A 27,465-nucleotide genomic window follows, 5' to 3' on the forward strand; every position below is an offset into this window, starting at 1 on the left:
AATACTGACCAATCTTTGGGACAGATTTGTAAATACTTATGTAAGTCATGGATGAGTTTTTAGAAAGTAAATAATAATTGAAGATTTCCTGGGCTCCCGAAATTTTTTTTTAGTGAATCAGCTTTCGTGCAGCTGCTGCACGTAATGACATGCGGCCGCCAATGTTGTGGACGAGTCGCCATCGTCATCCCGTCGCTGAGCATCTCCATCTCGAGAGGTCTTGCATAATTTATATAACCACGAGAGCCGCCAAAAAACCGCAAATCTCGCAGCGCCTCGTTGCACAGGCAAGGCGACATCGGCGGCAACAGCAACGTCGCTGCACAGCGCGCTGTCAAAGAAATGCCCAGCAATGTGGCAGATTCTGGGACCGCTTAAAGTAGCCAATGGTTGCATGTCGATGTATTGATGGTTTTCCCATTTATAACACGGGCTGACAGCGATTTTGGTCGATTGCCTTGCTTTCAACAAATGCAAATAAATTAAATTTGTATTTTATGTTTACTTGAAAAATAATAATTTGATGGAAAAATATATATTACCATTTGTATATTTACGCATCGATCTTACATTCCGGACTTGCATTAATAAAGCGTAAGAATGGTTACATAAAGTATGTACAAAACGAGTTTGTCCATACAATAGAATGTATTTATAAATAGGAATAACTGCTTATTTGAATATGGATTATGGATTAATTGTATCCTTCTATATTTTCTTAGGATACCCAACCATGTAAATAGGCTCAATAAGAATCGACTGGGAAAAAAGATCTTCCAATGGAGACCCATTAAGATGAAACATAAGTCGCGCTTAGTATAGCCTACAAATCTTTCTGCACCTTCAAGTCTGTAAATGTTTTCGGCACTAGGTCACCCAATTCATCCCTGAGTTTTTTGGACAATTTTAACTCATCCGCAATGACAAAGTATTGTCTATAAGGCAGCGATTCCAGCAGAACGTCCTCCGCCAACGCAAAGTTCTTGGGAAATCCAGCAGCTTGAGGCCACTTGGCCAGCTCCGACTCCAGGGTCCACCTGGCAGCCAGGTCTTTGTAGTATCCCTTGCGTAAAGCGTCCACCTGCTCCAGTTTGGCCAAATGTGCTAAACTCCTTTCGTGATTGGCAGAAACATCGATGGCACGCATAAGCAGGGCGCTGGTTAGCAAAGTCCACTTGCTGTCAGGCTCGAATTCCAGCAGGTCTAGGCAGGATTGCAGCTGCGCTTGTAGTTCGGCCAGGAGTTCCGTGCTGCAACTGGCGGCGGCATGTGGTGGCGCAAAGTAAAAGGCCCCATCTTCGCTATCAGGAAGAGGTAAGAGATTTACCACCTGTTCGGAAAGTTTAAGCGTGTAGGTACTGCTTTTTTGGTAATCGAATGATTGCTGGCATTTCCAACTGGTTCCAGAGCAGTCAACTGGCAGCCAGGACTGCAACACCACCTTCTGCTCGCCAACGACAAGCTCAGTTTGCAGTTGCCCAAGATCTGGGTAGGGTTTGTCCAGAGCGAGGACTGCTCCGTGCGACTCCAGTCGAAAGGCAGCTATTCTGGGAGCCCGATCCAGCTGGGCGCCACTGCCCAGCAACCATCGCTGGTAGAACCAGGCACTGCTGTCGTTGGGATCCGTGAAGGCAGCCGTCAGCACCATCTCCAGTTCCTGCTGCAGCTTCTCCTCGCTCATGGGCCGGTCCCTCTGCTCGTTGGGATAGAGTTCCGGGAGCAGCAGGCTCCGATGGTGCCAACTGGAGTAGTTGGAGAAGTTAACCTTGATCTTCTCGGTGCAGAAGTCCAGTTCCTGGGCAGCGGGCACCGAGGCCTTTCCGGTCACATAGCGCCTGTAGTCCCACGTGTGGAAGTTGCGCTCGTCGAACTTGAGGTACTTGTTGCACAGCAGCAGCTCCCGCTGCCAATCCGCCCGGGGATTCTGCTCCAAGGTCCAACAGCGGTGGTGCCAGGCGTTGTAGGACTTGGGATTGACCATCAGGCACTGCTCCGTGAGGTCCAGTTCGCAAATGAATATGGAATGGGCCTTGTCTTCGGCGAGTGACTCCTGAACTTTGGGGCTGTCCTTCAGCAGCTCTTCTTGGATAGCGTTCTCCCCCTCTTCCTGCAGAGATCTCTCCTGTTCATCCCTAAGTTTGGACAGCTTCTCCAGCACGCACTCCCTGCGAATGTTCCACAGAGTACTCACATCCGGATTTCGCTGCAGAATCTGAACAGTCAGGGTGAGCAATTCGTTGTCCAACTCCCCCGCTTCGCGTTTCTTTTGAATCCTTCCCATGGCGGCCCGGTAGGCCCGGACTTTCAGAGCCTGCTCCTTCTTCTTCCGCTCTCGCTCCTCCTCCGTGGTCCTAACTTTCACGCGCCCGTGCATTGCCTTCAATTTTAGTTGAATATGTTTCGAAAAACGAAGGTAATAATTAGTCAGCAGGAACAGCTGTTCGGCATTAGTGTGACCGCACTCTGCAAGAATACCGAGTTGACCAGAAAATATACCAAGAATACTAGTTGAGACACAAAATCATTTGGGGGATTTTCCTTGACAAATCAAAACAAAGAACAGCTGTTCAGACTCAATGAAGCACGTCTGTAGCAGGCTATTATGCTTCATTGCGTCTATTCCGATATCGACAGGAGGCGTGCATGAGTATAACTTGGATATAAATTATCCAATCCATCACCGCCGAGGTTTTTCTTGCTAAAAATAATCATTTTTGTTAGGCAAATTAATTCATCATGGTAAGTCTGACAAAAGCTGGTAGTTCCAAAATTATCTGCTATGCATGTAAGATTCACAGGTGCTTTAAAAATCCGATAGGTGTCGCACAATAGTATTTACATACTATATGTAGCAAAAATGTCTAGTAATTTTTTAAACCACTAAAAGATGCTTGTCATTTTTTGTATATTAAAAAAACACACCTTTAGGTATTAACACTTTTTGCAATTTCTCTCTTAATTTTTTATTAATGTACAATATCTTATGATTATTTTCCCAAATTTTCTGAAGTTGCTTCTAACGTTGCTTCTCGTTGGTAACCAGAGTTCTTGGGCACTGCTTTATTTTCATTTTATTGTTTCATTTTTAATGGTACAATATGATATGGGAATTTGAAAACTAAGATTATCTGTTTAGCCAACCAAATCTGTTAAAAAGTAGCTAATTGTTAATGTAGAAATAACCTGAGTTAGCCGTCAATTTCCACAGAAACTTTTTTTTGGGCAAAAGCTAGATTTTTTTCTTGTTATTAACTTAATTATATCGAAAAAACACTGTTTTGAGAACAACTGGCTTGAAGCATCCCCAAATAATCAAATAAATCTTCAAGATTTTTTGAAACTTTTAATTAATTCTTAAATATATTTTTATACACTTGCAGAGTTTGCAACACAGTGAAGGATACATTTCCGACCCTATAAAGTATAAATATTCTTGATTAGCATCACTAGACGAGTCGATCTAGCCATGTCCGTCTGCGTCCGTTTCTACGCAAACTAGTCTCTCAGTTTTAAAGCTATCTGCATGAAACTTTCCCAAAAGTTGTCTTTCTATTGCAGGTAGTATATAAGTCGGAACGAGCCGGATCGGATATAGCATATAGCTCCCATAGGAACAATCGGAAAAATAAAGAATATTTAATAGCTGCAAGGGTATATGAACTTCTTGTTTAATTATTTTTTAGTTCTTCGAGAAATAGTAATGGTTTAATATTTCAGAATTCAAACAATAAAAATGTATAAACCATTTTTTTTTAATGTAACTTTTCTGTTTTTTTTTTTTATTCTTTTTGAATAATTAATAACTTGACAGTTCAGAATTACGCTTTTAATTTTATTAAATTCGGAAAACGATATCATATAGTTGCCATAGGAACAGTCGAATAATTAAGCTGCAAATCATCATAGCTTCAATGTTTTTAAACATATACGCAAGTAAATCATAATTTTAAGTTTGCTTCCTTTCATGATGTTTCAAATAATTTACCAGATCTTCTTTGCTAAGAATATAATGAATTTGTACAAAGCGAATTGCTGGAATTTCCGATCAGCTAAAAACGACAATAAGAGTGCAAACACAGTGGACCGGAAAATTCGCAAGAGATATCGAAACCGATAATTATCCATATATTAAACGGACATGAGGTTGGAAGCTCTAAAAAAAATGAATCGAACCATCTTTCGATCAGTTTGTGGCAGAAACTGTTTCGTTTACGACAGCTCGTCAGAGATATCATTACTGAGGGTTAAAATTGTTTTGGGAGATTTTCTAAACATTTTGTACTAGTCAATGTTCGAAACTAAGTCCGTTCTCAACAATAATACTAGCTTTAAATGGTTACTCGCTTTCAATAAGTCTTTTCAAATTATTAATCCGTTTGCGAACAAGTCGCTGGGGAGAACTTATAATTTTTTTTACAATACATTTTTGACATAGTCGTCCGAAAGCAAAGTTTTTAAACTAAATCACTTAGCTTTTAAACTGAACGAGTAAATTGCACTTAAACAGACCGATTGATTTCGACTCTTCTTGCCTCGTTTACTTCTTGGTATCGAAAATGACTCCTTCAAACGTCCCATCAAAATGAAAAGAGTTGTAAAACTCTCGTCAAACTTGCATTTAATATCTGCGCATAACTAAAATCAGCACATAATGGTTTCCGAGGTCTCGACGTTTATTCAGACAGACGAAAAGATATTTCAAAGATTAAAGTATTCTCTCTTACACTTCGAATAACGGGTACAAAAAGGAATTTTAAAAACTAAGAGCTATATATAGAGGCTAGCATAAATTGTTTAATAAAACCAGTATGTTAGTACATATAAAATATCTTGTTTTAAGTTGCACTCTCATTAATCCAAGTACCGAGGTTTTTTTCTTATCAACCTATAAATGTATCTTATAATTATAAGATCGATCTGGTCTGGTTTTTGCCAATCAACAATCAACCCTGTCCGATCAGATCTCCGTCTTTCGCTTTAAGTCGCTGCCTTTGTTTGGCGATGTCATAAAAATAGAAATCTCGCTTCATTGCCGGTCCTTTGTTATTGTCGCAGCTCAGCTACTCTGCAATTTGCCCAGCGAGATGTGTGCGTTTTGTTCGGTTGCTGCGAGTATTTCCACCTAAGCTGGTCGTCCTGCAGCCAACCCCTCGGCATCGTCCATCCTGACCTGTTGGCCAGATTAGGACCGAAGTTGAAGCCGAACCCGAACCCGAATCCGAACCCACATAAAAGCCGCATTCGAGACGCGCAAAATCAGTCATAATATTTCAAATTTCATAAATTGATGCGTATCACATTAGGTGCGACAGCAGGAGCCGCAGTCTAACGGTAACGATGCCAGGACCTGCCACGCCCCCTCCCCTAACCGTAGCTGTGAATCCACCCTCGGGAACTGACTTTGACAAACGCGTTTTCGGCTTGGGGCGGCGACACGCCCACGTTTCAACGCGTTGCGCAAATTTGCTGTTAAATAAAAATATCCGAGAAGAAAAAAGAAAATAAAAACGTGCACGGTAAAAATATGTTTGCATTTAAAAATCAATCCCATTTTAAAGCTGACAAAAGAAATCGGCCTTAATTTGACTTTAGGGAATATCACAAAGTGATAGTTTGTTTTAAGCAGAATGTTTATGATAATTGCTTAGCATTGATCTAAGTATCTTCTTAATTGGATTGCAAAAAATTTTGATTTGAGATATATATTTTGAAGAAGCGAAGGCATAATAATTATTTAATCATTTGATTATTATATCAAACTCGATATTATTTGAGCAGTGCATGTCTTTATATAGGTGTGCGGCCATGTACATTTTCTTTGATTTTGCTGCACGATTGATTTTCCCGCTCCAAGGCATTGGCGTCGCGTTACCAGAGTCCTTTTCATTCGCACCTGCTGCCGCCTAAATTGTTCCCCGACGAGTTGGCCGTTTCTTGTCTGCCCCTCGAGCTCAAGGAGCCTTCCCATTTAGAGGATATCCCTCCTTAGGTCCAGCCGTTGTTCATTTTATTGTGTTCCTCTTTGCACAGCCATAAAACAATAAAAGAGATTTTTGTGTTTGTACCCCAGCATCGAGTCACTCTCGCTGGTGAAATGCTTTTCTAATTAAATTTTATGACTTGCCTGATGAAGTTTCTGCTGGCTCTTCGTGGATGGGATTGAACTATTGATTGGTCACGAATGGGAGATTGCCTGTGGCGTCTGTATTTCTTGCAGGGGATGATCCTTTGGAGGAGATGGGAAAGTTATGTAATGACGGCTGCTCTTTAAATTAAAATTTATCGAAAAGCATTTAAATCTGAGCAAATGATCAAAGGCTTTAATGTTGAAATTAAATGTGTGTGTGGGTACTATCGAATAGCAATGTCAATTCATATCTCGGCAATATATCTGTATATTTATGAAACTAGGCAAAACTCAAGTCTGAATTCAAAGAAAACATGTTTTCTTATTATATAAAAAAAGTATAATAAAAAAACAAAATTTAAACATGCAAACGAAGTATGTTAAGAGAAAATTTGTAAGTCAAAAACATTTTATAAAATAAAATATTTTGAAAAGCGGTTCCACATTCACATCAACGACAATTTGTTGTACATATTTTATTTAAAGCTGTCCTTATTTTTCATTCACATTTATGGCCTTATATGCAAAATTCATTTCAAAAACTTCGGAAAAATCAAAGTAAAGTAAAGTATAAATTCTTTAATTAAATGTAAGTAAAACCATTAATTTATTCATTGGCAGACATGCTATTTTAAACTATTTGAATATTAAGTATATACATAAAAATGTTAATATATATGTAATATCTTGATCTTAATTAAAATCCCATCCATATTGCCTTTGCAAACATCACTGTAATTGCTCATTTATCTAGTAATAACATCTTTTTTCTTAAAATCGCTCTAATTAATTTGCTCTGCATGGAATGCTTTTACGCTTTCATTTCCACGTGGGGCCAAACTTCAAGTGTTGCCATTAAATTGGTAATCCAAGTAGACCCTAGTGAAGTTCAGTGGTTTCTCCATGGCCAACCTCTCATCTCACCCCCCTTCATTTTCAGTCATTCCATTGAGTTGGCTGCCAGGCAAATTTCAGCGATTTTCCGAGCATTTCGCTGCCACGCTGAAAATTGACACCTAATGCCCACGCAGGAGGAGAACTCTCGCATTCAGTGGCCCATCCTCCGGATGGGTTTCCTCTTCTACTCTCAATCCCCTCAACCTTTTATCCACGTACAGTCGTACACAAAGAAAAATCTGACTGCCTAACATTCAGCCGTAAAACAAAATTATTGAAAAAAATCTAGGGCAACTTGGAGGCGTACCAAATTGAGGCTTAAGATACAATGATACCAATATTTCATATATTGATTAAGTATTGTGTTTTTTTTTCTTGAATAATATTAGGAGTTACTTTAGTCTGATTTATTGTTTATGTTTTGACCTAACCCTGGCTTCACCTTTTTGCAAAATCTGAAACAACTTAACCGTTCAATTTGTATGCCAGAATGTTTAAGACCATTGTGTAAATTTTGTCAAATCTTTTTGAGATCTAGTTGAAGGATTATAATGAAATGCCAATCTTTGGATTTCATACCTATTCACCACGCATATGAGGCATATCTTAACAGAACTACTGTGCCTCACTTTCGCTGAGTGTATCTGAATAATGGCTAAGCGAATGCGCAAGCAATTGACGTAAATAAGAAGCAGCCTGGGTAACGTCAGCGCCACGATGACGACGCCTGTAACCGGAGATGGTCGAAGGATGAAGACCGTGGTGCGGCTTATACATATAGATACGTACATATATATAGCATACGTATGCCCTGGCCACAGCTTGAGCTTTGAAATTGGAAAAAGTTATGCAAATCTGCTGACGACAGGACAGCAAACGGGCGCACTGTGAAGCACAAGAAGTGAATTAGTTTTTATTTCTGGCTCCTTTTTCTTCAGCCCCCTTTCTGCGTGCTATTTATGTGGGACAGTGTGAGTGTGTGTGGGCAGGTCTCTGGCAGGATCCTGTCCAACTGTCGATTCCTATGTGTGCGCAATTATAATAATTGCAATAATAATAACAACAGCATCTAAGCAACTCCGTTGGCATGCAACGTGACAGGAGCAGCCGGGGGCAGTGCCTTGAAAAAGGACCAGTACACTGAAAAATATTCACTATGTACAGTGCACATTAAAGTTAGACATTTTAAAATTGTTTTAAATCAATAAATATATTATTCATTTAATCGTTATTAAATGTTTAAATATACTGCGGTAGTGTTTTATACACTTTACTTTAACATTAATATTATTATATTATTAATTTATAAAAAAAATTGTATAAATTTAAAATTCTAAGAATGGTTCTGCACCACTGTATCGCTATTCAAACATATAACAAAAATCCTATGTTTAAATACAATCTTTAATAAACTATTAACTTTTTAGAAACAGAAAGTAAGTGTATAAAATTGTTACTCCGAAAAATCATATATAATATCGAATAATGCTCAGCGTTGCAGACCTTCGGTGGAATTATAATGCTACTTAAAAGTTTTTTAGATTAGGACCTGCAGCTCAAGCTTGCTACTTTTGTCCAAAGTGAACAATAAATAAATGCAAATGAGCACCTGTATTTTTTTAAATTTAATATCAACGAGCACATATTCTTTTATTTTCTAAATTCCATTGTTTTTTTTCTCAGTGGTGTGGAATGGGCGAGTTCCGGCCAGCATTTGTGTGCTTAAATCGCTCAGTTGTTTACCGAGGGCATTAAAGGCTTTCCTGCCGCACGGCTCAACGCTCAACGTTCGAGGCTCGAGGCTCAGTACTCAGGACTCAGGGCTCACACAACGTGCCTAAATAAATAGCCAGAGCACGGCTGGGCCGCCCAAAAGAATAGCAGCCTGAGTCAGATTCAGACTCAGTCACCAGGATTTAAATTCCCCGTTCGGCGTCGTCCTAATTACAATGGCCAACGCTTGGCTGGCTCTGACAGCACTTACCACCCCACAGGATCGGGGATTCCCCGCTCGTCTTAACGTGCTTAATGCCAATTAAGCGCTTGCCAAACACCCCTCCACGACCCCCTTGTCAATGTCACCCTCTGCTATTTACATTCCGCTTTTGATATTTCGCATTTCATTGATTTTACTTTTAATATTTTTGATTCTGGCTGGATTACTGTTTGCCCAACTTCTCCGATTTTGTGCGTTGTCCCATAATCTGCACCCTGCTTTTATCTCTCAGCGCCTTGAATTTCCGATGCCCATATAAATAGTTCTAGTTAATTAGATTTCTGACGATGTTTGGCTTGGCGAGATTTGTGTACCTCGTACTTGTAAAGTTCAAAGGGTATTTCGTATTTGTAGAAAAGTTACAGAATGGTTGCCTCGGGATGGTGCTTGTTTAAGTTATTTACATAAGTTACAAAAAAAAACGTTGGACTAAGAGTTTCTTAAGTAATCCCCTCAGAGGGTCTTAAAAAAAAACATTTTTACGTAGAGCCAAGTACAATATTTCATTGTCGAGACACGCGTCTGTAGCTTTGTTACTTGTTTTGTTTAATGAGCGATTTAGTTGCCTTGACGATCGTTTTCTAGGTATCCAATTTATTTTGTCAAAATATGCAAGTAATTGAAATTCGATAATGAGGTGTAGAACGCATGGAAATCTTTTGCCATGACGCCGCATTATTACATTTATTAAATCATGGTGGTACTTGTTATTTTCTTTGTTGAAGCATAAACAAAAACATTTTTAAGAGAAATGAAACTTCTGTTTTAATTATTATTTGCTTAATATTTTGTGTATGCTTACCTATTGTATGTAAACCATTAAATACAGAGTTTTCAGTTAACTATCGATTAAAAGCGGTTAGTTTGACGATAAAGAAAATGATTTTTGTGGATTGGGATTTGCTTAAAAGTCGCTTGAAAACCCTCGTTTTGAATCAACACCAAGTGCCTTCTTGCTACCTTTAATCCAGGATCGTTAGTTACTTCACCTTCTGCTAATTGATCTGGGCCCTGAATTAATCGCAGTATGGAGCCACTGCTACTTAGTTTCCCTCCTTTATTTCGGCTACCAGCTGCTTCCATTGACTGATTTAACTCCCGTGCGATGCCCTGCCATCTGCGGCAACTGGACAGCATATGCTGGAAATCCGAGACAAGAGCCCAAACAAGTCAACAGGCTCATGAAAATATGAAAAATAAAAATTGTGCAAAAGCAAGAAAGAGGTAAAAACCAGAGATGCCATGCCGCCAGCCAAAGATCAAATGGCGCAAATCTTGCAGATACAAAGATACTTTTCGACTGCGGTTTTGCGGATTGGGCTGGGCTTCGGCTTCGGCTTCAGCTGGATGGGATGCTCGAATGGTTTGTGCCCGTACGGGCAACTAACCGCAGCAAGGGGTCGGACCAGCGATTCAGGCAGCCAAGTTCAAATTTGTAACCGCACTATGGCAACGGTATACGGCACATAATTTGAACTTAAAAGCTGCCTAACAACTGGTTAGGGGAATGGTCAGGGAGGGGGGGCAGACAGGGGTTGCCTTTCGTAAAGAATAGTAATAGTACGAAATTATAAATGGCTTGCTCTGGGTCGGGGTTTCTGATCCCCAGTCTTTTGGGCATGTTCTCAAACTGTCCCTGGTTACTCGCCTGCTATCTGTCTCTCTGGCTTCTTTCTTCTCTTTGTTTGCTTTACGATACGGCTTTTCTAGCTCCACGTTTGTATTTTCACCAAGCTTGCACTGCGAAAAATATCAGGTACATATAAAAGGATTATAACAAAATTATAAGGTAAATTTTTTTGATAAATTTAATTTTATTTTAGGCATGAAAAGAATATTATTAGGTATTTTGTGTTGTTGGTCGTGTATACCTTATTGAGTTAATTCAGTTCAAATGCAGCTTTAAGCCGATTTAATTTAAAGGGATGATAACACAAACTAAATAATTTTGTTGATTTTTTTTAGGTGTAACTAGGATACCAGAAATAGTAGAAAGGTATGATATTGTATAAACTGTTATCTGCAATTTAGGGATTTTTAAATTTTTAAGATATTTTAATTTATTTTGAATGCCGAGAAGCGACCAATTTGTAAGAGGAGCCAATATAAAACGGGTACAAAGTTGTTGCATTTCTATGCATGTGCTTATACTGCTGGCAATCCTATTTATGTTTGCATTTTTATAGTTTCTCATCCCCGAAAATTTTTAAGTGAGAGTGAATTAAGTATTTTAGAGGTCAGTTTTAATGATGTATTTTAACCATTTTAAATGTATTATATTCGTTTTTGTTAGATCCTATTTTAAAACTATATTTTAACTCAGATACTTATTTTTTTTATTTTGAAATGAAATAACACTTTGAGTTCCCTATGGTTCTAAAAGAATATTGTTGTGGTGAGAAACAACATTTTAGAAATGCACACAAGCCTTAGTTTTTCTGGTTTGTTATTAAAGCAGCAGTTTTAATCTTATTAAGAGCAGGTTTGCTCGCGGGAACTCCTTTCCCCCTGATACTTTCTTCCAGTGTAATTCAGATAGGTACGTTTCTGCCCCTTGGCCACGCAACCCGACGACCTATCCTTGAGCATGTCTATGATTATTATGTATGCTTAAATTCTATGCACGTACCGGCACTGAAGCTTATCTGTATCGAATATGATTAAGTGCGCTGCGCTGCCTGTCGCCCCTCGGACCTTTCCCCTCGCCATTCGACCCTCGACTGGAGACGCAGGCCTCGAATTTGTCTAGGCAGGGACCAGAACCAGAACCAGAACTCAGAAAAAATTCAGAAACCCAGAGCTGGCCCAGTCGGAGGCATAAAACTCGGGCCAAGGCCCCGCCAGACCTGAACGTGCAACATTGAAAAGGGCACAAAGGAGCGGAGCGAGCGCTTAAGTAAATACAAACAATTGCAGGCAGCATCGGCATCAGCACCAGTATTCAACATTCAACATACAACACACAGCTTCGGAGCCGAATCCGAATCCGAATCCGCCTGGCAGGCAGCCAGCCAGCCTGCTAAATCCTCGCAGTCATCTTCCATTTCAGCTTCAGATGGCGGCGGTCCATTTGGCATTTGCATTTTCTGGATAATTCATTAAATGCAGAGCTGCTCCTTGGCTGCCTGCTTTTTTACTCTTCAAATTGAATAACACACAAAGCGAAATTTGCATTTCTTTTGAATCAAATGGAAGCGAGGCTTCCTAGTACTGTGAATACTTCTGAGGAATTCAAACAATTGCTTTCATTCATGGTCATAAAAGGCAGTTATTCAAGGGGCACCTATGTGTTTGCATTTGAATATTCAAATTATGTTTATCGATTTGCATCTACGGTAGAAAGTCAGAAATGGCTCTGCGCATGAGAAAAATGTTTAATAGAATTAGGTCCGATTGGAAGTCTGCATATTAAATTATATTTTAAAACATGCTAAATGTTTTTAAAAGAAAATCCGATGGTACTGTGTTAAATGTAATTTAAGTGGGAGAGGGGAAGATGTTTCTTTATAAGAAATTATCTAATGGCCGTTTTTTAAAAGGACTAACCAAAGTTTCAGAAAAAATTCAGCTATACATCGTAATAAAAGTATAAACGGAAAGTTCTATGAAAACAAACTTAAAAGTTTTCAATTAGCTATAATTTTTAAGAGAACTTAATAAATTGATTATCTTAAGAACAGTAAAAATATTTATTACCGCCCCTTTTCAAATTAATTTTATGCTTTTTACATCTAATGAAACACTCCCTTTACTCTTTATAACACATATTTTGTTAATAATACTGAAGGGAACACCTATTAAATTGTTTAATAATAATAAGCTTTCAAGAGAGTTGCGCCATCTAAAATCTTAAAGTGTTTTACACTCACGCTTAAAAAGTACTTCATAAAATTTGATTGGTCAGACTAATTTATTCTTGCCTAAGTAATCATCATTGTATTTCTGTGTGCAATTAAATCTTTATTCATTACAGAAAGCATTTAGCAACAGCAGCAGGCGCAAGTTGAAATTAGCATTTTGCGAGATGCTTTGAAACGTTTACGACAATTTGTAACCGAACTAATTAGTATGCAGGTATTGCAAATGCGGACCATAAATCCGAGTGGTCGAGGCTGGCAGATAAATAAGAACGAAACATGTTTGTTAATCCCCCCGTTTGAGTGGCGCAATATTCCATTTAATTATATTGATGCGATCTCTGAATTTATGCGATCCGAAGTGTGGTGCATTCGATTGGAAGTCGGCTTCAATTCGGCTTTCGAGCGGGTTCAAAAGCCAGCTGATATCAGACCTGGTTGAGTGGAGTTCTCTGTGATCTTGGCTCTCGAGTAGTCTCGAAGTCATCCCAGCATGTGCAAATACGCGCCACTCTATGCCTGAGCTTCCCATGATTTATTTGATTTATAGCAATTGCTTTTTATATTGCTTGTTGTTCAGCATTTTTCAATTCAAATTCCGATTCCGATTCCTTAGGCACTTGAGCTTCTTTTCTTCTTTTTGATTTTCATTTTTTGTGTGCGCCCCTTGAGAAGGCCGCATTAAAATTCAACTCGTACTCAAGTCGTGAAATGCTTAATACTTGAGATACTTTTGTGCTCGTTGTATTTGCATTTACATTTTGGAGACACTCGACGGCTCGACTGTGAGCAATTTTGTAAAGGGTTCCCCTCCGTTCCGCTGCCCTTCCATTAGGGGTTGTTCCTCCAGGGGCGAAGTGCATATATTAAATTGCTTTCGTATGGCGCATTAATGAATCCGGAGAAGGTCGCGTCTGTCAACCTGTCATTAAGCAACCAGATACTTTATCGCAGATACACACTCACGAAGATGCATCCATCCAAAACCATCCATCCGCTTATCCTAACTGTGAAAAGGTGCAAACATCCTGAACTCTCGGCTGAATGCAAAAAATTGCAAATAAACGTGCAACCCTCTTCTCGGCTCCTAAGAAATTCACACGCTGCCGGAGTCCTTGTGGACGAACAATGGCTGGGCAACAAAACGGTAAATGTGTGCCGGGCCAGATAAAAACCAGATCCCTACGAAACTCGGCTGCTGTGCAAACAATTAAACTGACGACGACGACGACGACGACGACCGAGGGGCGGACATTATTGCAAGGTGCAGCCTGCAGCTCCTCGTCGCCGTGGCACTTCCGCTGAAAAACCGATGGAGGTTCTGACTCAGCTACACCGAAAAAAAGTATCTTAAACTGAATTTTTACGCTAACATTTTTCGCTTATCATACCTCTCCTGAAAGAGGAAATTTCGGTTTATTGATCCAGTTAATTTATTCATGTTTGTCATTATGTTAGGGGGACTTCCGATCCGTATTTTCTTTTCCCTTATTTTAATGCTAAATAAATTGATATATATGAGGTCGTTAGAACCATGTACCTGCAATTCGCAGTCAATTGCTGCCATTTTTATATAAAGTCCGTTTTTAAAATCAGAGCTTTGTTTAATAAAATGTGTAATTTTTCGAGGTTTCTAGATGGAAAACCAATCTATTTTCGATAAAGTGAAGGTTTTTAATTCAAACGAAAAAAAGGAAAAAAAAATAGTATTCTAAGCATTTTAAGGAAACATGCAATATCAGAAATCAAAGAATAGCTCTTAAATTCTTAAATAAATGTGACCTCTTGCATATGTTATTGCTTACCATTCGACAAGAGTAAAGATGCTATTTATTTATTTCTTGTAGTGTACATCTGCAGCAGTAAAAGATACAAGAGCGGACGTTCAAGTGCCGAAAAAGAATCGCAGACAGAGATTCCTTCTTTGATGTGTGTGCACTGGAGTATTATTATGATTGATGGGCGCGAAAGGAAAACGAAACCAGAACAGCAGGCGCACAAAAAGCGGAGCAGAGGAATCCCACATAGAACGGTCTGGCATCACATGTTATAAATTATTTTTACTCGAAATGAGGCTTCGGAATTAGTGGGGATTGTTCCGTGTACAAGGACTGCGACTGGATTTGGAAATACTCTTCCTCGTCCATTGTGCATTGTTCACTCCGCTCCTTTTCCTGCATATTCCTCCACTTTTTCGGTCGGACCGTCATGCGTATAGAATTTCATTTGATTGAGCGCTTAATCAAGCAAACATTAATGTGCACTTATTAATAATAAGTGTTCGGGCACCATTTTCGTTTATCGTTTATCTGCTCAGTCGTGGCCGAATGAAGCCCGTGGATTGCTGGATTCCCGGACTGCTGGTCACGATGATAATGACTGGGCAAAGGATCGATTGGTGGTTGTAAATTAAAAAAAAAATGTATATAAAGCAAGACCAAAGTGTAGAATTTGTGGGTGTGTGCGCTTAGAAATGAGCCTGAATGGTTTCGTTCCGATTTTTATGGGTGAAACAAAAATATTGCCGGGCCACAATCGCAATACAATACAATCTATTGTAATCCAAAACCCCACGAAATGAGTCAACAGAAATTAATCTTTTGAAAATGGACAGGCACTAGTTGCCATGTCGGTCTTGTTTATCGGTTCTAAATTTAAATATACCGATCGCTGCTTAATCATATTTATATATGAACGCAATAGTTAAAGTTTGCTTACAGGGAATGGAATACAATTTGAATGTTTTTAACTTGAGATATCTTTCCAAAAAAACGTTGTGCTTCTTTATTATAAATAAAAATTCACTTATTAGTTTTACAAAACACATTTATTCCCATAATAACCATTTCTCCAATTTGGTTTCTTAGAAATGCAATCCGGCTTATCAGTAGACTTTTCATTGCCGTCACCCCGAATTACAAAACATCTTTCTCGATTCATGCTTATCCAATGGAATCCGATCTAACAGCGTAACTCCATGTGGCTGACTAACCTCCGCACGTTGCATCCATCCCATCCATATTTTCAGGCATTCATCCCGGGAACACGGCCACCCATTGATATCGCCTCAAAATCGTGGACCAGTTTAAGCTTACACATCGCTGCGGATTATGCGCGTCGAAAGCTGAGTTATGTCATGCTCAGCCAGAACACACAATGGGCCGACTCCTATATACTTATGTACATATAATACTAAAAAAGAGATTGCCTGTTTTTTCTAAAACCTCCATTGTGTGGCTCAAAGTTGATTGTTTCATTTGCATTGTTGCTGCTGCATGGCAGCTTTTTTATTACTCGCATTATTATTTTGCGTATTATTAAAGAGCATGCATTCTTTATCAATACATATATATGTGTATGTATCCGAGTGATTTTGGATGTTCTTCCTGCTGGAGCCTAAAAAACAGTCGGCGGATGTCGAGTAGCGGGGACGGGGCTTTAAGCTTCTTTCCGTCTGACTGAATTGAGCGGCCTTTTTGCATTGCTGAACTGCTTTTTCTGCAGGCCTACAAAAGGCGCAGAGCCCCTCAGACATTGCCCATAGAATTTGTATGAAATTTAAATACCCATTCAGCATTCAAAGTGCGAGGCGACAGCGCAGAGACCTAAATACTTAAGTAGTTTCCGAGGGCTGACAAAGACACACAGAGGAGGGCGATACGAGGCGGCGCTTTCATATGCAGACACACGTTTTTCTCGGCGGAGGAGGCCCCAGATACAGATGCAGATACGGATTCGGATACGGGTTCGGATACAGATGCCAGCAGACAGATACAGATACGGATACACAGATACGGAGCAGACAAAGCAAGCTGGATTATGCCTCCAAACTACAAACACTTCAAAGTGTGTGCCTCACGTAAGATTTAATCTTTATTGATTTATTTTGTTAGATTTTAATTTATGACACCGAAGTAGGCAATCATTATTTTCCGTATATTTTTTTATCTCCTTCGCCGACTGTGTAAGCTCAGAAAAAAGAAGGCGAATAGAGGATCTCGAGCTGGGGGCTTACTATCGGTCCAGCTGTGCTATATTTTTCGAGATGGCAGTGCAATTTGCATTGGTTGTGTATTAATTAATCAAGACTTTGTTGCCAGGGCCATATAGCAGCTAATCAGCTATGGATTTACTGAAGATCATTTGTATGGAGTGAGGCTAACATATTGTCTTCTCTGGTCTTAAAAAATAAAAGTAATTTACGTATAAAAACATAACTTGTATACTTATAGTTGCTGAATGTTACGTTTATATTTTGTAAAGAAGTGTGGTCTACTAGACAAAGTTGTACTTATTAAAAGATGAAAAACAAAACATTTTATTGGTGGAGTAGGAGTTAATATGTTATATAAATTAACTAAAACAAAATGATCCTTATTATAAAAATATTATTAGTCTTCCAGGTTTAATAATTTCAATCAGTTACATTACTACACTCAAAACTAATTTGTATAGAAACCAAACTATGTAACATGAATTTCAAAGCATTGGGTGTAAAAAATTTCTTAGGAAGATGAGTAATAAGTAAATACCACAAAAGTCTCAAAATAAAACTTCTTCTTCGATATAGAAAATAAATAAAAAAGTTTATATTATTTATTATAAAATTTAACCTTAATGATGTTATATGTCTAGAATATTGATAAATATTACAGTTTATAGTACTTAAACGCTATTAAATCAAACGTTTTAGGCATAGATTTAAATTTAAGTAAATAATTTTCCCCATTTTATAACACAAAGTGGAAGTGGTATCCATTAACATCTGTTCCAATTTGGAATCTCAATAAAGCACCTTTGATAAGCAACCTATTAATGACATCCACACAAGTTTCCAAGTTTCCAACTTGACTTCCTCCCTCAGCGTGGCTCCAATATCTTTGGCTTGGGTTTCAACCTCCGGCAACTTATCAACCCCTTCCCTGTCGTCATGGCTGACAACCCTTGCAGGTAACCTTTCATTTAACATTAACCACCAAATCCCAGCAGCTAACTATTCATTTCTCCCTCATCCCGTAAGCTCCTTTCACGAAACTTCAGACGGGCCAAAAAGGAAAATGTAACGCACCGAAATGCTCGTGTAATTTGCTTTTCAGTTCAGTTAAAAGTTTTCGTTGGAGCAGAAACCGTTAATCAAAATTAATTACACACAACCCCTCGCCGCTCGACCTCTTTGCCCCCTTTTCCACCGAAAAATAAGTGCCACGCCCACATGCGACATGCAAACGAAGACAAGAAAAACGCCGAAACAGCAATTGTAATTTACTTTAATGAGCAACATTTAGCCAGCCCACGAGTCCAGATGGGCAGGGGCGATGAAGGAATCGGCGGTGGGGGCGGAATACACTATGATTGGATCAAGGGATGACACAAATATCGATAAGTATTAAATAAAAAAATATATTCAGATTTTCCCTCATAGGAATTGAATCGAATTCCTTATGAATTAATAACCATTCTAACACTACATAAATACGATAATCTCTACAATTACTGAGCTATGTTAAAATTAAATATTTATGATCTGGTTTTTACATTTTTTTTTAAATTGTAAGTAATGGTAAAGTTTTTTATGATTCGAGACTGATTTAATGTTTATTAAGTGTTTAATGAACAACATATATAGTGCCTCAAAAAAACACTTAACAACCTAATTTTGTAGAACTTACAAGGTTAAAAGACATATAAATATAAAAATATATCGTTATATATCAAAATATCGTTTCGTCTTCTATTCTTCACTGATTGTTATCACTAAGTGGATCGGGTTGGAGACAGATGACCACGCATAGTGGACATGGTGTTGCCGTTGTCGTTAGTTGGCCGTTGCGCAGTTGTGTAATTAAAGTTCGCATGACCGGCAATTGCATTTTGAATTTGAAATGGGCCGATGGACGCGCGACGCAGCCCTCAATCCTTCTGTGTATTTACGTGCGGCCCACTCTAAGACATCGACCCATCCACCCCCTCCTCCACCCGCATTCACTCACAAACTGCAGGCTTATTGTTCTCCCGTCCAAGTTCCCGTCCCAGTTCCGCTGTCTGTGTCGCATGTTCTTGGCATTTAATGAGTGCGCGCACACGGAAAAATACGAGTATAATGCCAAGTATTGATTTTCAACCATTTTTGGTCAATTTATTAAATTCCCCATTTATATCATATTTAGGGCGTTTTAAATGGGGGTGTTTTAGACGACTACATTAGTTTTAGACGACTATATTAATTGGAACAGGCAATCAAGTAGCATTTAAATGGATCGTAGTGTGTAAGAATTTCCCATGTATATATTAAATAACATTATTATAAAGTTGTTATAATATAAATAATAAAGTTATTTTGAGTCGAGTTTTCCACGAAAAAACAAGATTGTTGGCTTAAGTCTTGCGTCTCAAAAATGAATCCTTTTTTTGTATATTAAAGCAATACTTTAATTTAAAAGTAAAGATATACTAAAAACAATTTTTCAATATTAACTTTAATTTTTTACCCGAAAATGTTATGTATAAGGTCAATATAGAAAACATTTTAAGTAATAAAAATCAGGAAATAAAATAAAATAAATCAAATAACTACGAATACTGTTTTTCATTTGAATTGTTCAAATCGTTTTATTATATATTAAAAATTTTCTATAATTGATTATTTCTTTTTTCCTACATAAGCTAACCTTTTCTCAGACCGTTTCTTCAAGTGCATTTCCTCTGTTTTTTGCGTATTCTCGGACTATCGATGTGCGGCTTCTGTCTAAGCCGTTGTCTGTGTCCGCGTCTGATTCTTTGCCTGCCTCTAAGCTTGCGTCTCGAGCGATTGCCATTTTCGTATGCACGGCATGTATTTAAGTAGGCTGATGGTAAAGTGGACATTAGGGGCATTCTGCGGATGCTATGTAGGCATATGTGAGACCTTATATAGAGCAGCGATTGACAGCCACTTGCCATTCTTCTCGAGTGGCAATCGAGGAGGAATCTTTGAGAATTCAATGCTGAAAATAGCTACTGACGGATGTGTGGTTGGCATCTCTGCAAATGTTCAAAATGGGCTCTTTCTAGGTAGAAAGCGTGGAAGATCTAAAATCTCCAGTGCTTTGAGTTATGACCTATGTACGTGACGGCTCTTGTCCATTGGTAAACAATAAATTCTATAATTAGAATAGCTACTCTGACAATCTATCACTTTGTGAGTCAATATAATAAGGCGTATTGACGTATACGTACTACAATAACTCAGATTAATATGGTTGTATTGCATTAGAATTTGATTTGCATTATGATTTCAGCTTTATATATTTTGATTTTTTGTCCAGTTTTTAACTGACTTGCTAGGGTGCAATTTTACTTTTTCTACTTAGCTTGTCGATAAAAGTGCAATCGATTTTTGGAAAACGTGAGTTTTATTGGTAAATGTTTGCTTTCGAGAGATAGGTCTACTCCCAATGGTCATATACAAAATACACTCTTGGGAGATTTTGTCCATATGTTCTATTCGGAGTTACATCTGGAGCACGGGTCCCCACCTTCATCTGCATCCGGATCCGCAGCAAAATCACCGTCATCATCTATTTACAAGTATTTGCTGCTGCTACAATTTTCAAACCATTTTTTTAACGACTTGCGGTTTATGGCGAGTCGCTTTTGTTGGGTTCAAATCGGGAATGGGCATGGGTACGGGTCCACAGTTTCGTGTGGTATGCCACACATGGAAACCCCCTCCGATCCCTGCTGCCGCCGATGCATTCATGTGGAAATGAGTGTAACCGGCACACAAAGTTGCATACACAGGAAGAAAAAAGTCGCTTTTAATTCATGTGATATGTCTTAAATGGAAAGATTATAAATATATAATTTTTTTTTAATATTCACAAGCCCAAAGTTTTCAAATCTCCCTAAGATTCCCTCAGAAAGTACAACCAACTTTAAACCAACTTTAATGCGTTTCTTTCAGTGCACAGATGCAAGGAGAGCGAAAGAAAAAAAAAGCAAACAAACCAAGCCTCGCAGTGGGAAAACAATGCCAGTTTGTGCTGCTTCTGCTGGCGATGGCGACTACATAAGTGGTAATAATAATTCCGCTCAAGAGGCGTCGCCCGGCGTTTCATTTCAATGACACACAAACCAACAACGACCATGATGAGGCTGCCGCCTGATGATGCCGCTGACGTGAATGGCAAAGTACTAAATGCTAGGTGCAGCAGCAGCTAAATCCGTGTTTTTGTCATCGGACGACCCGCATCGCCTAAGCCGCACATTGTACATATGATCCGATATGAGCCGCACTCGGAAAAGATATCGCTGCAAAGGGGCAGAACGATATAACACAACGAATACTGTATGTCCTATGTCAAAAAAAAGGGTTACAAAGTTTTAGGCTCGTCCTCCTAGATTTATAAAAGTTACGGATAGATCCTCTAATTGGTCAAATAATTAAATAAATTTATAAACTTTACAAAAAAGATACAAATCGCAAAAAAAAAACTAGGATATTCCTTAAATTTACCTAATATAATATTGTATTTTGCACCAAAGTTAAAAAACTAAATATTATCATTTATGTGGTAAAATAAATAAGCACATAACAAATTCAATATTTTCCAGTGGAATGCGTTTTACAGAAAAGCTTTCTTGTTTCTATTTGTATTTACAAAGGATAAACATTAGCTTTTATATTAAAATAGTTGAAAAAAATCTTCAAATCTTTCTTTCAGTCCCGCCTCTATTGTTTTGCTATGGGTTAATATTGCATATGCACGACTTGACATTCATTCATTCATTGCCCCATCCGATTGTCTATCGCTGGGTAATCCTCCGTACCCCGCTCACCACTCGTGATAATTCCGCGTCTGCTGGTGGCTCCTTTGATTGCATTGTCTCGTCATGGTCTCGAGTTCGAGTGGTTCCTGGCATCGCTTTTTACCCAGCCCCTTCTTTTCATAGTACTCAGCCCCTTCAATTCCCTACTTAAAGCCCATGCCTTTAGTTCAGTGACGGAGTTGTGTGCTTTTTCTGGGGGTCAAAACTCCTTAGGTATATATAGGTCTGTGAGATAGATAATAGTAGATAATTTATAGAAAAATAATCTGCTATTTTGGTTATCATACCAATTTTAAAACTCCGATTGAATATTCTGTATACGCCCCTGGACCGATTTCAACGTTTTTCTGGCTGCCGCTCACTTGACATACAATTATGTTGATGACATTGTTGTTTATATGCTTCTTTTTTTCGCTGCTGCCGGTGTTCTTGTTTTTGTTTCCTTCAACTGCAGCAGCAACAAAAATGTAGACAATTTTTATGGGCATTCTGGGGCTGCGACATAAGTTCAGGCCCATATATCTCCAGCTCTCTCTCTGTATCTATGTGGCCATAGTTAAATTTCTTGGACCCGGCAATTCTTTATTTAAAATATGTCATACTTGTAGTACGAACATAAACAAGCGATCTCACAGTTATTATAATTTATTTAAGCCATTTAATTTATGCTTCATAAAACTACAAAATTGCATGGCATATTAACTTTTAAATAACATTGTGGCTAGTTAAAATCGTCTTAAAACGTATGGCAGTGAGTTCATTTTATAAAGTACCAAGAATCTTATAGTCTGAAAGATCCTCTATCAGCATCATCACATAAAGCGAATGTCTTGATATTTTTGCCTTATTGCGGGTTTCTAAATATTAGTACAGTCGTTCCGTAGAGTCGTTTTAAGGCCTAAATAAAAAATTCGTTGGGTGTCAAATGGCTCGCTGATGTAGACTGTGATGTTTTTTCTGTCGCTCTAGGGTTTCCCTTCTGACCGAGTACCGCTCAAGTGCAATTGTCTCGACTTCTCTGAATGCAGTATATACATATGTACATATATTCTCCCTTCAAGGTCTCTTGGTCTGTCATCGCATCCACAAGTCTCATTTTATCCATTCTCAGAAGCAACCGCATAAATTATTTGCTTTGATATGGGACTTCTAAGGATTCCATTCCTGCAAGATGATCACATTTTTTAGATTGAACAAATGTCGCAGGAGGAGTGGGGAAGCTATCCAGCAATTAAGTGGCTTTTTCTGCTCCGAAAGATGACCCGTAGAAACCCCAGATTACGTCTAATGAAGAATAATGAATTGCACCGATGATTCGACAGATTCAAGTTTCCATTGGGGGAAAGTTTTCCGTCCCCCTCGGATGAGAAGCTTAATCTAATAAATTTCCACCCAGCACGTAACACAAAATATGCGTGTAAATTTCATTTATTGATTTATGGTGAGGCACGTATGTGCATGTGTGAGGGGAAAGCATTTGTATAAATACGCAAAATAATGGCATCTCCAATGTGCGAACTTCCCCTGACCATAAATCAAGATGAGCCCGGCAAACAAAACGATTTTCATGCCTCCTTCTCGCTTCTCCTCGCGAAAATACATATATTTCGGCTGGCCCAGCCTGTGCGAGAAAAGTTCTATTTGATTTCGTATTAGGAGCGAAACTGCTGAGCTCACATAAATTCCGCTTTTAAACGAAAATTAGTGGGGGGCGGGCGGAACCGAGTGGAACGGAATCAGCCCGAGAGATTAAAGTTGGCAACGTGCCGGAGTACGTGTCTGGGAAATCATTTTCTGGCGCAACATTTTCTGCCATCTCAGCTCGACTTTCGAGCAGGAACGTGAAAAGTTTTTTGAACCGAAAATTACTTGGGCAAATATTGCTTTGTTCAATCGCCGCCGCAGCTTGGAAATTATGGGGGAAAACTTGCAGGCGGAACAATTAGAAAACTTTTTCCTGGACAACTGTCTCAGATAGCTCGAGGATACTTTCCGTCTGCACAAAAAAAAAATTCGACGTTCTAAAATAAAGCAGACAACTCACTTTTTTACTTAAACCGATTCGTATGTAAGTAAAATAAATCTTATCCTATATTTATTTTATTATTGTTTCATTACTGTTAAAAAAACTGAAAAAAATTATGCTTCCGGAATCTTTAAGTGAAAGCACTCTAGAATAGGAACCAAAAGCAATTGTTCTATAAATTTCTTTTAAATATTTTGTTATATTATATAAACAAACTTGTTGGGAGCTTTCTTTGGGTTTATAAGCTTGAGAGATTTGGTCTCCTTGTGATTCGCTAAGTGTTATCATGGATTTAAAACATCTCCTTACGAGTGCCAGAAATTTAATAATCAATAAGGCGCTCGGACGCAAAGGCATAGTTTTATTGCCAGCAAAATAAAATTTAATTTCTTCTGAAGACAACCCCTTTCTCGGAGTCCGTAGATCTGAGAGCTGCTCTATTGACTTTACTGCTTTAATAAGATTCCCTGTCAAGGCTGAGCGCATGCCCAACGCCCTTCCCGAAATCGTTTAATTGCACACGCGGCTCGTGGAAAGGCGCTCCGAGTATATATCCCTGGACTACCTGCCCTTTCCCTGTCGAATTTCCATTCCCATCCCGAACATATGGCGGGCGAACATATAGCAGCCCGGCGAGTGGCTCGTAAAAAATTATCTCCTGCATTGTTCCACAGCACGGTCGGGGTGCCCATAAAATCCCGGTCCCGAACGGCGAACACCAAACCAAACCAATCCAAACCAACCCAACCCAACCCGACCCAACCAACAACCAGAACCATCACCATCCCAAGCAGCCGGCGACGTCGGCATAAATCACTAGAAACTTGTTAATTGTGCGCCTATTTATTAGATGCATTTGGTTTTTCGGAAAAATTGAGGTGGTAAGTGATAGGCAGACACATGCCGCTAAAAGGGGGAAAACAGACATCGAACAGGTGACTGTTTGTGCCGGTGCCAGACTTCGATAAGATAGATAGAAAATGAAGGAAGTCGAAGTCAGGGTGGGGGATCCGAGCCGAAGTCGAGAAATCAAAGAGGCCGTTCACAGAATTTACTCCATTCGTTCTCCAATCAACAGAAAAGCCCGATTTTCCACTCAACACTTTCAGGCTGTCAAAACAATTAATAAGATCTATATTAAGCAAAAGAGGAGTCTCTATCTGACTAGTGCAATTATTTTGTTTAATTATTGCATGAGATACATAAAACTTAATCACATGAGGGTTTATCATACGAAAGGCTGCAGACACACCCAAAACCAATCGCACAAAACCTGTCTTTCTCCTCATTATTAGCTTATTAAATAAAATAATAAAAAGCTATCTTGATCAAATTGAGCCAGGTTCACAAACATGACAAATTTTCGAAAACAAAATTTATTTAATTTTAAATTGGCAAAAGAGGCAAAATAATTTAATAAGAAATTATAAAATATATAAAGCTTCTTGGCTTGACTTAATCTAGACCTCCATTTAATCGACTTATTCACGAAGAAAATTATTAAACATTAACATACCTAACTTAACATTTAAGTTCAGCAACGGAATTCCTTAATTACAAAAGTGTTTTTCTGAAAAAAAAAATTTTTGTGATTCTGAAAATATCCAGTTTGTTGGAGTGTGCACTGTAGTTAAATGAACAAATTATTAGATATTAGGAACGTACAATACAAAGCGTAATTAAAGATTCGAGTCACCACCTGAATTGCTTGCTTTAATGTGGTTTTGCCAGTTTTTGCCTGAATTAGTTATTGTCTTGCATCCAAACTTGTTTATGGCAGCTTCATTTTTCGAATATTCCTCGACTTAAACACTTCTAAGCTAGTTGCAGCTTGGGAGCTGTTCACACAACATCATGTCTTCCAGAATAATTTTAGTGGTGAGTCTCCAGGGCATTATTATTGTTTATATTTTTAAAAAGATGGTTCCCAGTGCATTCTCGTATTCAGCATTTATTTCTTTGACTTAACACGAGCCATCGGAGAAGGATATCCGCTTAAGATAAGTCACCCAGACGGATCGTATTTTCGACAGGAATCGGTGATCCCGGATGCTGAGGGAAATCCGCAGGTCGAAGGAGAAGTTCGACAAATCTTCTCTGAACCGCATTCAGGAACCTTTACTCATCTCTATAAAACCGGATCCAAGGAATTCAGGGTACAATATTCCTTTGAGAAGTCTTCAATGTCGAAACTCGCTAAAAATGATACATTCTCAATAAAACGATTAGGAGTAAACGCTCTGAAGTCAACAGCAGGTTGAAAGAAATAAAAATAAAACACTGTAAAAAAAATGATTGACAATTTGCATACCTTAAGACAAATTGTCGGAATTGGAAATGAGTATGAGCCTACATTAGTTTTTGACATTTTGGACACACTGCTTAGTTGAATAAAATCAAAAAATATAGCCCACTCAATTTAATTATTTATAATAATAAACAACAAAAAAAACTTCTTGATTAATTGTTGATTTATGTACAGAAAATGTCTATAAATTTGAAAACAGTCGGCTTGGTGGGCTTGGCGCTGGGTGTTCACAGACTTCAGAAACTACAAATCGTGAATAAATCGACTTAAAATAGAATATTTATAAACACTGCCCCTAATCAAGTGGTATTTCATTGAAAAAAATATACTACAAAAATTACATTTTTCTGTACACTACAAATGCTGTTTAATGAAATGAATGGGGTAGGTCGTTTCTATTTTCTTCTAATAACTCCGATAATAAAAATGTTTAAATTTTATGGAAAGAATAATTTAAAAGCAGAATTGTCGGACTATGACGTTTATGGCAGTATTGACTGTTTATATGGTTGAAAATTCATTATTCCCATTAGACATATTAAATGGTTGATCAATTGAAACAGGTCGCACAATGCGTTGGTATTGTTTCAGGTTAGATTATTTAAAACCCTTGGATATGAAAACATTTTGTTGTCAAGGTTTTTCTTATGCAAGAAAAAAACTCTTTTTTTTTAAGAATTCAATAGCTATTATAGAGCAACCACCACTTTGAGTTAGGTTTCTAGTAGAAACCCAGTATTTTAATTTAATGAACATATTTTTCCTAATCATTGTACTTAAGCATTTTGTAGACTCTACATTTTTTCTCTTTAAATAACATTATTATATACATATTTTGAATAACAAGGATTGATTTTCTAGTAAATGCACCTACGAAATCGAACCCAACTACAGAAACCCCGAACCATCCAACGTTCGGAATAATCTATCAGGCAGCAATCCGAACCATTTGAATAAACATAAGCGCTAACAAATATTTATGGGCAATGGAGCGAATGTTTCCATTTCGAAGCGCTTATTTATTTGTGAAACAACTTTTCCAGGCAAATACAGACCCCCACAATAAATAGTACGACTGCGTGTGTCTACAAATACACAAAATTCCGAACACAGTTTTGTATATTTCGTGTGTACTTTTCTGCCATGTTTTTATTTGGTTTCATTAATGACAATGCATTGTTGCCAATATTGACATGTTCTCTATCTGTCTGTGTCTCAGTGGTAGTGTGTGAGGACCGGAGGAGGTCGAAACTAAGTCAACGGCTTTGAATACTATAGTGCATGTAGACCAAAATACGAGGGACCTCGTTCAAATGCATATTTATTGGTTGCTTTATCATATTAGTAGATTCAATAAATTTAACATGTTAGCTTGACTAAATGTAGTTTCCAATAAATATATATAATAATAATAATAAGAAGCCTTGATAAACAATCTTAGGCCGT

At 38.3% G+C, this 27,465-nt stretch overlaps 2 protein-coding genes across 2 annotated transcripts; one reads left to right on the plus strand and one right to left on the minus strand.

Annotated features, from left to right (window-relative positions):
* Positions 1 to 519: 519 nt before the first annotated feature.
* LOC128252396 (geranylgeranyl transferase type-2 subunit alpha) lies at positions 520 to 2,467 on the minus strand. Its single transcript, XM_052980073.1, has one exon. The coding sequence runs from the start codon at positions 2,372 to 2,374 to the stop codon at positions 824 to 826; it is 1,551 nt and encodes a 516-aa protein (XP_052836033.1). The 5' UTR covers positions 2,375 to 2,467; the 3' UTR covers positions 520 to 823.
* Positions 2,468 to 25,459: 22,992 nt separating this feature from the next.
* LOC128252398 (uncharacterized) lies at positions 25,460 to 26,116 on the plus strand. The gene is made up of 2 exons (XM_052980077.1): positions 25,460 to 25,589; positions 25,643 to 26,116. The coding sequence occupies exons 1-2, from the start codon at positions 25,566 to 25,568 to the stop codon at positions 25,970 to 25,972; spliced, it is 354 nt and encodes a 117-aa protein (XP_052836037.1). The 5' UTR covers positions 25,460 to 25,565; the 3' UTR covers positions 25,973 to 26,116.
* The last annotated feature ends 1,349 nt before the right edge of the window (positions 26,117 to 27,465 follow it).

This window comes from Drosophila gunungcola, chromosome 3R (assembly GCF_025200985.1).
Source record: "Drosophila gunungcola strain Sukarami chromosome 3R, Dgunungcola_SK_2, whole genome shotgun sequence".
NCBI lineage: Eukaryota > Metazoa > Arthropoda > Insecta > Diptera > Drosophilidae > Drosophila > Drosophila gunungcola.